General features: G+C 29.9%; 1 protein-coding gene across 3 annotated transcripts; it reads left to right on the top strand.

Annotated features, from left to right (window-relative positions):
- On the top strand, positions 1 to 2,592 carry LOC120217438. Of its 3 annotated transcripts, none has more exons than XM_039214529.1 (6): positions 1 to 105; positions 228 to 302; positions 383 to 463; positions 1,703 to 1,801; positions 2,068 to 2,124; positions 2,216 to 2,592. In XM_039214529.1, exons 2-6 carry the CDS (start codon positions 228 to 230, stop codon positions 2,396 to 2,398), a joined length of 495 nt encoding a protein of 164 aa, XP_039070460.1. In that variant the 5' UTR covers positions 1 to 105; the 3' UTR covers positions 2,399 to 2,592. The 3 variants fall into 3 exon arrangements, with proteins under 3 accessions (XP_039070460.1, XP_039070458.1, XP_039070459.1); XM_039214527.1 differs by having other exon boundaries at positions 1,700 to 1,801; XM_039214528.1 differs by having other exon boundaries at positions 15 to 160; positions 205 to 302; positions 1,700 to 1,801.
- The last annotated feature ends 10,875 nt before the right edge of the window (positions 2,593 to 13,467 follow it).

Genomic DNA, 13,467 nt, shown 5'->3' with positions numbered 1-13,467 from the left:
AAAAACGAAAACGAGCGAATGTGGTTCGGCGTTTAAAACTCGATCCGTCAAGGGCTTACTTCTTCAGAAACTCGGAGGCCGCCATTGCTGTTTTCTCCGTTTAAGGCAAGCACGGTGCCGTAATATTTTACTATTTTTCTGCTGTTATTATCATTTATTTTGGTTTTTTTAGTGAATTTCTTTTGTTGAGAAGTTTTTGATTTATTTGTTGATTAAAATACTCTTAGATGGAGAGAAACAGGAAACGTAAGTCGCGTTCTAAATCTGCTGCCGATGATTTTTCTGATATCAATGATGCCGAGGTACGTACATCGCGATTTTGTTCTTTTGGAAAATATATGTTTTTAATTTTAAATTTTAGTTGATGCGAAATGCTTTGTAGATTTCTGGATACCTTAACAACAAAACTGAGATGCTTTTCAAGAAGTTGATGTGGGAAGCTATCAATAAATGTTATGCAAAGGTATTTTAGTTCTCCTCTCTCTTCAATTGCAGTTGTATCAACGACTTTGAGTTTATATTACATTTGTTCAGAACTCAAAAACTGTGAGGAATGGAGTGATAGAGAAAAATGAATCTGATTACTTGTTTGCATACTTGGACTTGGAGTGTAGCGGATGATATAATCTAGTTTTCAATGTTGGATTGTGTTCTAGAATATTTTAAGCAATAGGTTCACAGAGTGAGCCGGGAAGGCATCTGGTGGTCGCTCACCTGAAAATTATCAATGAAGCTATCAGCAGTATGCTGAAGGTAATTATTGTTTTCCCTTAATGGTTAGGTTCATAAAAGGAAAAGAGAATCTTTAGCCAAAATAACTTAGGTGACTTAAAAAAAAAAAAACTTAGGTGACTTTAGTTGTAAAGTATTTTTATACTATTTTTCTTGCATACTACCTAGTGTAGAGGCATAAAATAACTAATCTTTATCTTCCGAGTGAACTATGAACTACTGGAGTTATACAAATTGGTTTGATTGTTAATTTGTTACTGCAATTTTCCATATACCTATATGCTAAATTGGCTATCAGATCACTGAAGATGTCCATTAAATTAGAACTTTAATTTAGCTTTAGAGATGCCCTTTCTATCCTCTAACTGTAGTTGTTGTTTTAACATGAGATGCGAATGTAGATAAAGGTTAACCAAGTCCAGAAATATGTAACCAGGGATAAAAGATGGAGAGATTTTTCAGTTCTCCGTCTTTGAATATTGCCATCAGGAGAATAGAATACTTGTGGTCATGCAGATGCTGACTGCTAATGCTTCATGATTCTCTACTGATGGAGTCCAACATTAAAACTGCTTAATTGGTGTTTTCATATTTGTTTAACATTCATATAATCACTTCCACATGCTTTTGTCCATCATATCTCTATGAACATTCCAGGGTCCAGACTAATATTGTTTATGCATTTTGATTTGTCTTCCATTGAATTTGTAACCAAGGTATATGAATCTTTGCGGAGATTTTAACTTGAACTGTTCAATCACTTGAATGGCACTTCATCAAAAGCTGGAAACTTGTCACAAGTTCTACTTTTACTTTCTTTATTACATCCTTTGTTCTTTTGATATTCATGGTTAATCTCATTTATTTAAGCCTAATGATGTACTTCAAAGTTGGATTATCTATTGATTCTATATTTACACAACTTATTCAAATTCATCCATATCTTATATTAATATTTTCCTGGCAGAAGAAAAAAATAAAGCCTGCTACAGAGAAGGAATCTTCTGCTAAGAATGCTGTTGCTGGCAGGATGGCAAGTGTAAAGGAAAAGGAACCGGAGAACAAAAAGGTAAATACCAACTGCCACATCAGATATAAAATATTCCTTGTTATAGTTTCATTTATTTCAGACTAGTCCTAAGTAATGTTGTTGCATGCCTCCGTGAGAATATATACGAAAATTCTACCATCTACCATGAATTATTTTCATTTCATGTCTTTGTCTCGTTGAGATTCTTCTTTATATTTTACAGTTATATCTAGGTTTCCGTTTAAGTTTTTAGGTCATACTTCCCTTGGCATAATGATGTGTTTTTTCCTCTCTCTTTTTCGTAGAGACTGAGTTCGAAAATCAACTATGATGCATTGGAGAAACTAACCGATGGAATACCAGTATGCTCTGAGTCTCTCTTTGTAGAATATATAAGCTATGCTGTTTTGGACCCTATTATTTATTTTCACCCTTGGGTTTGATTCCTTGTAGGAGGAAGTTACTGAAAAGCCTAAGGAGCTCTCCAAAGGAACATCAAAATTTGAAGTTCGTGATTTTGAGGAAGACAACTATAGTGACGAGCTTGAGTCCGAGAATGCTAATCTATATTCCTACGCAGATGAGGAAGAGGAGTATGATTGTAGAGAAGGTTATGATGACTACGAAGAATTTTGAAGCTAAAATGATATTGACAATATTATGGCTGCTATTAAGTTTCGAGGGCATTGTGAACATAGTCATGGGCAAAATTTGCATATAGCTGCAACTATTTGCTATTTGATCGATTTTGCAATTTGTTATTTCAATTCATGTAGGAATGATACGCAGAGGTGAGTAGTTTTGATCGAATCATGTGATTTGTGATTAATATAGGCATGTTAGGAGGTCGGGATCAAATTTTGCATATAAGCTGCAATGGCTTTGACCCTTTTTAAGCACGGGCAACTATTTTGCTCAAGATAAGTTGACCAATTTTGCAATTTTGATTTACGGAGATAAAATCTTAGAAAATTAAACTATTTATTAGATATTTGAAGATTTAATGGTTTTTAGGTGAGAAAGTCGGATTTTTTATAAGGATAAATTATAGTAGACACCATTGAATTGTAGGTATTGTATTGTTTATATCACTAGATTTTAAATATGACATCAATTTAATGAGTAAAAAACAACAAATATATTTTAGGTGATTTAACCTATCAGAACTTCCGGGACGAAAGCTTTAACACTTGGTCATTAATGTAATGTAAAATTTTATTATAATTTTAATCAAAATATTATTTATATTAAATTGTAGTTAAAATTATTTGATTTATTTAATAACATATTTTTATAATATTTATAATATAATTTTATAAATAGAATTTTACTTATAATATAAATATATTAGTTTTACAAATAGATGAAATTAGTTTTTGTACACTTAAAAATTGTCTTTTTAATTTTTTTTCAAATTACTTGTTTTCTTAAAAATATATATTATTTTATAGAATAATAATAATTTATTATTTCGTAAAAGTACAATAGAGTTATTCAACTATAATTTTAATTTGATGGGTTTATTTGGACTGACAATACTATTAAAAATATTATATTGTTAGAATTGACAATACTATTAAAGATGACTATATTATTAGAATTTTTAAATGAAAATTATTACATTTATCGAATTGCTTTTGAAATAAAACGAAATTTATACCTTGATATTTCTGATGCTTAAATCCAAAACCTCAAGAAATAACAATAATTATTTTTACCACTCATGCTATATCAAAATATATTAGACATCAGTTTTAATTTTAATAATAAAATAATATTTGGGTAACTTTTAAAAAATAATTTATTTATTTTCAAATCAATAATTAAATAATTTGAAGCATTTTACCGGGTAAATTACTCCATTTTTGTAATTGTAATTTTTATTTTTCAAAATATAGTAACTCATTTTTTTTTCAATCTATTACACTTTGAATAGTAAATTGAAAGACGGTGGGATTGAAACCCGTCTTCACTGTTCATATAATTTTTTTGAATAAAAAATGAGAGACAATTGGTATACAACTCGTCTTCACTATTCACAAAAAAATAACTATAGTGAAAACGGTGTAATTACAAATAGTCTTCACTATTCAAAAAAAAAAGTTACAATGAAGACATTGGTATTACAACCAGTCTTTATTATTCACAAAAAAATAATCCACAATACATTGTTAACCGAAAAAAATTGGCATGAGTCAGGGTGCAGGCAACATTAAACTAAGGGGCAAATAAGGGTAAGTGGTATTTACTATTTAAAGAAAATAAAAAAAATCAATTAAATTGTTTAAAAAAATGTTGTCAGCCGTAGTTAGGGATGATAAACGGGTATAATTTCGTTGATTCCGTACTGTATCCGCTCCAATTAGGGCGGAGATGGGTATAACTTTAATGGATAGTGGGCGGGTGTGGATTTAGAAAGTGGTACCCGTCGCGGGTAGTAGGCGGGTGATGGGTTTGAGACCTTACCCGCCCCGCATCTGCCCACCCACAAAATACCTAAATTTTGGATCATAATGAATTTAGGTATAATTTTAGGGTTTGTCATTTATTTGTGCAATAAAAATATTATATGTTTGTCATTTATGTTTATAGGCTTTAATTATGTCTTTTATTATAGTGTTTTATGTACTTTAAGATCTATGTTAACACTTAACTCAGATAATCTTTAGTTTATTTTATTATGTTTCTTAATGGACGTGTTTGTTTTATTTTGTTGCTTATATATAACTTAAGGTTACTGTAAGGTGGGTCTAGCCGGGTACGTCTCCAGTTGGGTAATTAATGTGAGGATGGATTTGAGAATGTACTCGCGTGGGCGGGTGTGGATTTAAATTTTTTTATCTATCATGGGTGGTTGGCGGGTGGTAGATTTAAAAATATTATGTGGTATGAGGATGAGGTATCCGCACCTGACCCACCCGTTTGTCATCCCTAGTCCTAACAGGCAGCAACAAGAGGTAAACAATCATTGGAACTTTAAAAGTTGGGATAGAGTGGTTGTGAATTGATGGAAGGAAAAATATGTGGTTGAAAATTTAAATTTTGTATTAAATAGGAGAGATTGTTCAAGTTAATTTAGAAAAAAATTGTAGTACTAGTAGAAGGAGAAGAAGAAATAGTAAATAGAAATTAAGTAATATTATATCGTTAATTTTATTTTTAATTTTTAAATTATATATTATAGTTAATTTGATTGTTGATGATGAATGTTATTAAAATTTTAATATTAAGCATGTAATTTGAGAAGAAGGAAAAAATTGTAAAAGAAGAAGAAAAAAAAGGAGAAGACAGAAGAAGGAAGAAGTAGAAATTTCTATTAGTAAGTATATGTATATTTTATTTTTTAATTAAGTAATATATTACCGTTAACTTTATTTTTAATTTTTAAATGATATATTATATAGTTAATTTGATTGTTGAGAACTGCTAATATAATTTTAGTATTATGCATGTAATTTGAGAATAATGTAGAAATTGTAAAAGAAGAAGAAGGAATTAGAAGGAGAAAATATTAGTAAGTATATGTATATTTTAGTTTTTAATTAAGTAATATTATATTATTTATTTTGTTTTTAATTTTTAAATTATCTATTATAGTTAATTTGATTGTTGATGAATATTAATATTTATGTAGAAAATTTTTGTGTGTTATTGTTTAATTTTTAGTTATATATACATATATATTTATGATGTACTAATGTATTTTTTAATTTATTTTTAAAGTAATTTATTGTTTTTATTCTAATATAATACAAGTACTTTTGAGAAAATATAAAGAAAAAGGAGAAGTAAGATTTAAATTTTTTTTGGCTAATATAAAAAATTTAATTTATATAATTTGAATTTAAATTTAAAATTTCTTAAAAAATAGAGCAACAAAATTAAATTTAAATAAAAAATTATCTATTTTTTAATTTCAACTTATTTATAATTAGATTATTATACCATTAAAAATAAAAATTATATAAGATAAGATAATATATAGATAATTTTTTGTATTTAAAATGTAATGGAGGAAGATTAATTTTTATTTTATTAATCATTTAGTGATTAATTGTGTAGTTTAAGTCATTTTTTCATATATATAATAAATTACATGATAAAATCTTTAAAAAATTTAGATCTTCGATTATTTTATTCTCATTTTTATTTAAATAAATTCTAGAATTTAAATTTAAATTACATGTTATAGAATTGTTTAAAATTATTAGTGATTTATTAAATAATGATGATTAATTAATATAATTTAGAGTGAAAAAAAGAAGAAGGGAGATTTAAATAAAATGTATAGCCTCAAATTTTCAACGAGTAAATTTGATTTTAATTTAAGTAATATAAATATTTATATTTTCAATAAAATATGTTGGTCAAAAGAAAACGAACGCTAATGAATGTCTACTATTATTGCAAGCGTAGGCTTGACAACGACTGCCATTTTTTACACCGATTACCCGAAGTTTGATTCGTTTTCCTCTTATTGGAAGGTAATGTTTTGATTTTAATTTAAAATTTATTTACTTTATTTTAAAAAATCTTTCATTTAAAAGAAAAAAATTATCAAATAAATGTTTGTTTAGCATATTATTTGTTTGTAGATGGTGTGAGAGAAAACAAGGCACAAAGTTAGTGCACAACAATGTTAGAGTATTTAAGTTGATGATTGATTTGTATTGCAAAGATTAAGTATATTAATGAAAAGTTAATTTCACATATTATTTATTTATAATTTACTTTGATGTGTACTCATTTATATATAATTTTTACAATTTATTTGGAGGTCATACGACAATGATGACATATTGGTAGATGTACCAAATTATTTAATGGTATATTCTAATCTTTAGTGTACTGTTACACATGTAATTCACTTTTATGTTGTCGAGTTCCAGTTTGGAGATAGGGTGTTGAGGCAGTTTGACTACCACCAGCCCATTTCAGAAAGTCCACGCAATCATGATCGCTCCATGATATAGACAGACGGGTAGGTCCGATGATAATTGGGAAGCCATATATGTTGACTATATTGATATGTGGAACGATAGAGCTTTATTGTTGCTATATCGCACTCCCATTGAATATGACGATTTTGATTGGAAGAATTCATAATACATTATCTATTATCTTTTCAATGGAAGACCGTATTTGACAACGACTGAAGAACGAGAAGAATGTCATAACTATAAAAATAAATATGGTTGTCGTAGTGAATCATCTACGAGTGGAGCAGAAACATATAAGAGTAAAGCGGTATCATCTCAGAATGAAGCCGTAACAAGATAATATCCTTCAAGCGCTTGGTCGCGTGCGTGGGGAGAGGATTCAGTAGTGTCGGTGGTCATATAGGAAAATGATCCAATAGTGAACGAAAGCTCATCACACAATCAAAATTTTGATGATCCTGAAACATACAGACCCAAGTTTTATCCACCACAGTCACCTATTTACCATAATATTAGTGTCAACATGGATTTTCAGGACATGGCGCCTTTCATGTCTAATATGTCGATTTACAGCCCTATGGGAGAGCAAAGTGGTGACCTTTTTTTACAACACCATTTCCTGTGCTTGTAATGACTGAATAAGTAAACGATGATAAACAATAATCCATTCAATTACAAAGGTCACAACAAGATTGACATCCGCCAAGGTATTATTATTCCACGACACCCCGACATGAACAAAAATTAAGGAAAAATGATTTCATGCACTTTTAGTTTTTTTTTCAATGAATGAATGGCATTTGAATATTGTTTTTTTATTATTAAAAACTCTTTAAATGTTTTAAATGAATGGTGAATGTTTATAGGTCATATAGTTGGAATTCTTATTTGTGAAATATCTATTTATTAAAACAATATTTAGTTCATAAAAATAAATTTTCAAAGTGGCTTTCATAAATTTTCTATTTATAATATAATTCCTAAAGTTCATAAATTATCATTTCAGGTTTATTTAAATACTAACCATAATTTGAGTCACATATCAAAATATTAAAATACAAAATAGACAAATAAAAAACGTTCAAGTTAAATTACAAACAATTTAAATGCTAAATTATTAAAATGTTCATTTGAATACAAATATAAATCATTCTCAAACAAGAATTTAATGAAATCACCAAGGCATGTATATTGGTTGATTATGAAATTTGTTTTTTTTTAATGTCCTTCATCATTACAAACACTACATCTATTTCGTTATCTTGCCTATCTATAATTAAAATCCATACTAGTGTGGATACGAGTTGATTGAGGTTGGCGGTAGCCATTCATTATGCTTCGTTGCCAGTCAATATTGTGAATTTACAATCGGTGGAAACTCACAATTGTAGATATTTAATACCGTCTGTAAATTAAAGCATTCATCTGCAAAGGTGTATTGGTCAACCTCTACAAACATACATGCAGCAACTGCATAGATACATGGATATCGACATGTCTGAAACCGACCACAGTCACACTATCGAATTCGAAAATCAACACGAAATGTTAATCGGTGTCATCTTTGATTGTTGCTTATGGATTCAACAACATCAAAAGTCTGATTCAGTCGGTCGAACTCGTGAACAGTCATCGAGTTTGCCTTATCCACATTGTCTTGAATTTTCCTCACAAGATCGGGAGACCAACGTTGTCTTCTATTTATCATGGACTCGATTTCCTTCCCTTTATCGCTCCAAACCTTAGCCAACCTATAATACGTATCTCTCACCAAGCTTGCAATTGGGAGATGGTGTGTTTATTTTAGTACTCCATTTATGGCCTTCACAAGGTTAGTTTTCATTTTTCCGTTTCTTCGGTCTTCATCGTATGATTGAGCCCGTCTTTCACTCACAATGCTATTTGCCAACGTCCAAACATTTTTACCGTACACCTTCAAATGTTCTAACTTCCTCTCAAATTTTGGTCGCAAGTTCATATCTTGTTTCATCATATATAATGTTGGCATCGAGAAAAATCAAAACGCATAAATGTATACGCATATATAATCCAGATTGACAGAATAAAATTAACCCATTCTTAAAACTTCACGACGAATGTGTTGGTTTTTCCATATTTCCCATCTATTCTTACCAATATGATGTACACAGTACATGGGATATGCGTGTGGAGGTGTCCAACGACTTTTTAGTTGTTCAATTGCAGCTAAAATACATTTTCCTCTATCATATATTAAGCAAACATCGTCTTCTCAAATGACATACTCACTTAAATTACTCAAAAAGAAGTTCGAAGACTTTGATGACCCCTTATCAACAATTGTGAATGCAATCAGGAAGATATTTCGGTCACCATCTTGTGCAACTGCTTTCAACAATACATGTTTGTATCTTCCATATAAAAATGTACCATCAACTTGGACCATACTTTTGCAAAATGGAAACCATTTGATGTATGGATTGAATGCCCAAAATAATCAATGAAATATTTTATTCTCGTTGATATCTCGACCTTCTCAATTTTATGTATCCAAGGTTTGATACTTTACTAAAGTCCCCGGGTTGAAATATTGCATTGCTTGTAATAAAGTCGATAGCTCGTTATACGACTTATCGTAATCACCAAACACTAACTTCATTGCATTCTCCTTTACGTGTCAACCCTTGACGTATTTTATTTGATATCTAAACTGGTTCTTAATAGATGCATGTAACACTAAAACTGGAACCATTGGATTTGCTTTAAGCAACATCTTCACATGTTGACATATTACATTCAAGTCCAATTGTCAGTGGTATTGGTTGATGGAATTTCATAAACAAGTGTGATTGTCATTGTACTTTGTGATCACCCAAGCATTTTTCCTCTGAAGTTTAGACACTCGAATATTCCAATTACACTAATCTCCATATTTAACACATTTTGCAAACAAAGTTCTCGGACTAAATTGACGCGGTCATTTTTTTGCGTCAAAATAAATCATTATTCTCAATTAATAAATAAAGGAAATTTAACATAGTAAAAGAGAAGTAAGGCTTCATCCCACAGAAACTAAGGAAACTTCATGATTTATTTATGCTTTATTTAATCTCTGAGCCAAGAAGTGGATGGAGTAGAATTTGAGTAATGGTGGGGATCTATAGATGAAAAGAAATAAAATAGAAGAAGAAAAATAAAAAGATTTCAAAGAAGATTAAAAAAGTTTAAAAAGAAAATTCATTATGGTAAAATCAACCTTAGGTATTTGCTTTGACTCAATTTCCTTCAGATCATCGAATTAGATTTTTCCTTCGGGATTCACGTCAGTTACTTTGTCTACAAGGGCAATCATCGTGAATCTTCTTTGTATATTGAATACCCAAGGCAATCTTTGATTCCAACTTCAGAAATTGATTTGATCAACATTAATTGTCGTAGATCAATAACCGTTTAAGTTCGTGAAGACCGACTCGAATTGTTGTTTCAATAACTACTAATTTCGATCTCAATTCCCTCTTAGCAAGACAATCTTGCCAAGTGTGTTCTCAAGAAGTCGAATGTGCTTTCAATAAGCCGATCATTTCTCCCACACATTTAATTGTAACAACATCTTGACCAAAATCAATATTTGATTTTGAAAATAAGCGCTGAGATTGAGAGAGATTCCGAAGTTATTCAAGTGATTTTCAATTCTCACATTGTAATTGAGTCATTGTTTTAGCCCTTGGCTTTAAAAAAATTAAAGAAAATGAAAATAAAAAGAAAAAAATTATTATAAAACTAAATAAAGAAATAAATGATTATTCCATTAGGCTTACCTGAATGGGTATTTATAGCCTTTTAAAAATCCTAAAAATTGGCTAAAAAATAAAAGATAATTATTTAAATTTAAATCCTAAAAACTTGAATTTTAAATTGCTTGAAATGCTCCAGTTGTCCATCAATCTTTTAGAAGTTGTTGATTGGGCCTTCTAGAAGCTGTTGACTGGGTGCCATGTCACCTGCCACGTCAGTTGCCATGTCATCGCCACATTAGCTGCCACATCACCGCCATATCATCGCCTCATCAGTGTTGACTAGAAGCCATGTCGGGTGTGTCATGTCCCCAGTCGTGCCCACTAGTTCGGCCATGAATCCAAAAAAATAAAAAATTGCACATTTTCATTGTTCATAGCATAATTTTTTGAATTCAATGTCCTACATCGAAAATGAATGAAAAGGCCTAAGTTAGCAACTAAAATTATTTATTCAAGGAGTAATTAATAATAAAATAATGTATAATTTAAACACTAATCATGGATTCTACAACGACGAAGTCCACGTGATTTTTACTGCAATGTTCTTTAATTGCCAATGCAACTTCCTCTTTTTCATTAAATTGAATCCCAACTAATAAGTCATGAGAGTAACCCGAAGTTAATTGTTGCATGTCCGAAAATTCATACGCCTTCATCGCAACGTAATCTATTAAGTTCATGTGAGCGAGAGGTTGATAGAATGTAATGGCATCACCAGATGAAATAAATTCACTGTCACCAAAAATAGGATCATCACCATGGTCATCACCGGTTAAATCAGGATCCTCTTCTTCATCATCGCTCGAATCAACAAGTGTTTCCCCATCGACATCGAAGATTTTCAACGTTAACATCAATATTCGGATCAACAACTGCATATGTCGAAGGCCAACCATATGGAATAAATGCTCTTGATGTCCCACTTTCTAGCATCGCGACGAAACTGTTTCTACATTGATTGTCTAGTCCTCAATCTCATTACCGAAACCCATTTGGGATGAATTTCCAAATACATTTATGGATGAGCCATGAACATCATATATGCCACATACCTCAACATATAACTCAATAATTCGAGTATTTGTTGATTCATGTACTGAAATCATGCTTCCAACATCACTATCATCTCGAAGAGATATTGTAAAATATCTAATTGGATTGTGACATGTTTTCCACCTGTACCGCAAATCACCAATCTCAGCTCCAAATTGCATTTTTATCCTTTCCCTTATTTCTTGAAGCATGATATCCCTTTTAAACATCATGTTCATAGGGTTTTCACATTCAAATACAACCCCAACATCAGTTTTCACAATTTTGTCCATTGTAATGGACAATTGTCATAAATTTGTTACTCATTTTCTCTGCATGTTTAAAAATAACTATATTTAAAACAAAACAATATACTACTATCATACTTAATTTCAACTAATAAATAACAATATATTTAGAACATACTACTTGAAAAACACTAAAATTCTAAACTAAAATAAGACATAAAATTTAAATTCGAGATTCTAAGCAACTTAAAATAATAATAGATGAATGTATACATATAATAAAAAATATTTAATTAAAACTAAATCAACTTACTTGTTTGGTCCAAAATATTCTACCAAATCTTGAAATCTTCTTATCTTCTTTTTTGCTCCAAATCTATTAAAGTTACATTTTTAAAATTAAAATTATATCAATAATATACAATCTAAAAATTTAAAATAAAACTAGAAATATAATATTACTTCAATAAAAAATAAAATATCAAATCCAACTTACCACTAAATTTTATTTCCCTTTCTTATTCTTCTGTATTGTAATTTTTTTTTCATACTTTATCTTCAACCTCACCTATTTAACAAAAAAAAATCAACTCTCTCAACAAAATAATTTATTTTCCCTTTATTTACCGTATCATATACCCCTAAACAATAAAATTTAATTTTTAATAAATAATTAATATCCCTACCTATATATTAATACTACCCTGTTACCCTTTATTCCCAAACCCCACACACCTAGTCTGAGCGCCTACACTTGCACCCACTGACTCATGCTGCTCTATTTAAATGAAATTTTTAAATGAATAGTGAAGACGAGTTGTATTTCAACCATTTACATTGTATATATTTTTTAATTATTTTTTGTGAATAATGAAGATGCGTTGTATTTCCACCGTCTATACTATTTTTTTGTGAATAGTGATGACGGTTTGTTATCACATTATTTTTACTATAGTTAATTTTTTTGCATCTACACTATTTTTTTGTGAATAGTGAAGACAGTTTGTAATCACACCGTTTTTATTGTAGCTATTTTTTTGTTGAATAGTGAAGACATGTATATCAATCGTCTCTTATATTTTATTCAAAAAATATTTATAAACAGTGAAGACGGTTGCAATTAGGGCTGTAAATGAGACGAGACAGATCGCGAGCTACTCGAGATCGACTCGGTCAAGGCTCGATAAATACTCTGATCGAATGGACTCGAGTTGAATTCTTAACGAGCCGAAACGAGCTATTTGATACTCGACTCGAAAAACTCGTGAGCATCTCAAAAATATAATATTTTAAGATTTTATTTAAAAAAAATAAATTATTAATAATATTAACATTTATGTGTTGATTGTTTTTTAAAAAAATACAGTAAGGTTTTCATGTATTTAAGGTTTATGTTCGAGTTTGAGTTTGAGACTTCAATCTAGTTAAGTTTAAGATTTTTTTTCATTTCGAGACTTTTGGAGCTGCTCACGAGCTTCATTTCAGGATTTCGAGTTCGAGTCGAGCTTAAAAATTTTAAGCTCGCGAGTTTTTGAGTCGAACTCCATTTCAGAATTTTCGAGCCGAGTCGAGCTTAGCAATACTCGAACTCGACTCGTTTACACCCCTAGTTGCAATCCCACCGTCTTTTAATTAACTGTTTAAAATATAATAGATTGAAAATTAAAATATGAGTTATATATTTTGAAAAATAAAAATTACAATATTGG

The sequence above is a fragment of the Hibiscus syriacus genome, unplaced genomic scaffold (genome assembly GCF_006381635.1).
Source record: "Hibiscus syriacus cultivar Baekdansim isolate YM2019G1 unplaced genomic scaffold, ASM638163v2 tig00110187_pilon, whole genome shotgun sequence".
Taxonomy (NCBI): Eukaryota; Viridiplantae; Streptophyta; class Magnoliopsida; order Malvales; family Malvaceae; genus Hibiscus; species Hibiscus syriacus.
Note: the sequence above shows the minus strand (reverse complement) of the source record. Positions and strands in the feature narration are given on the sequence as shown.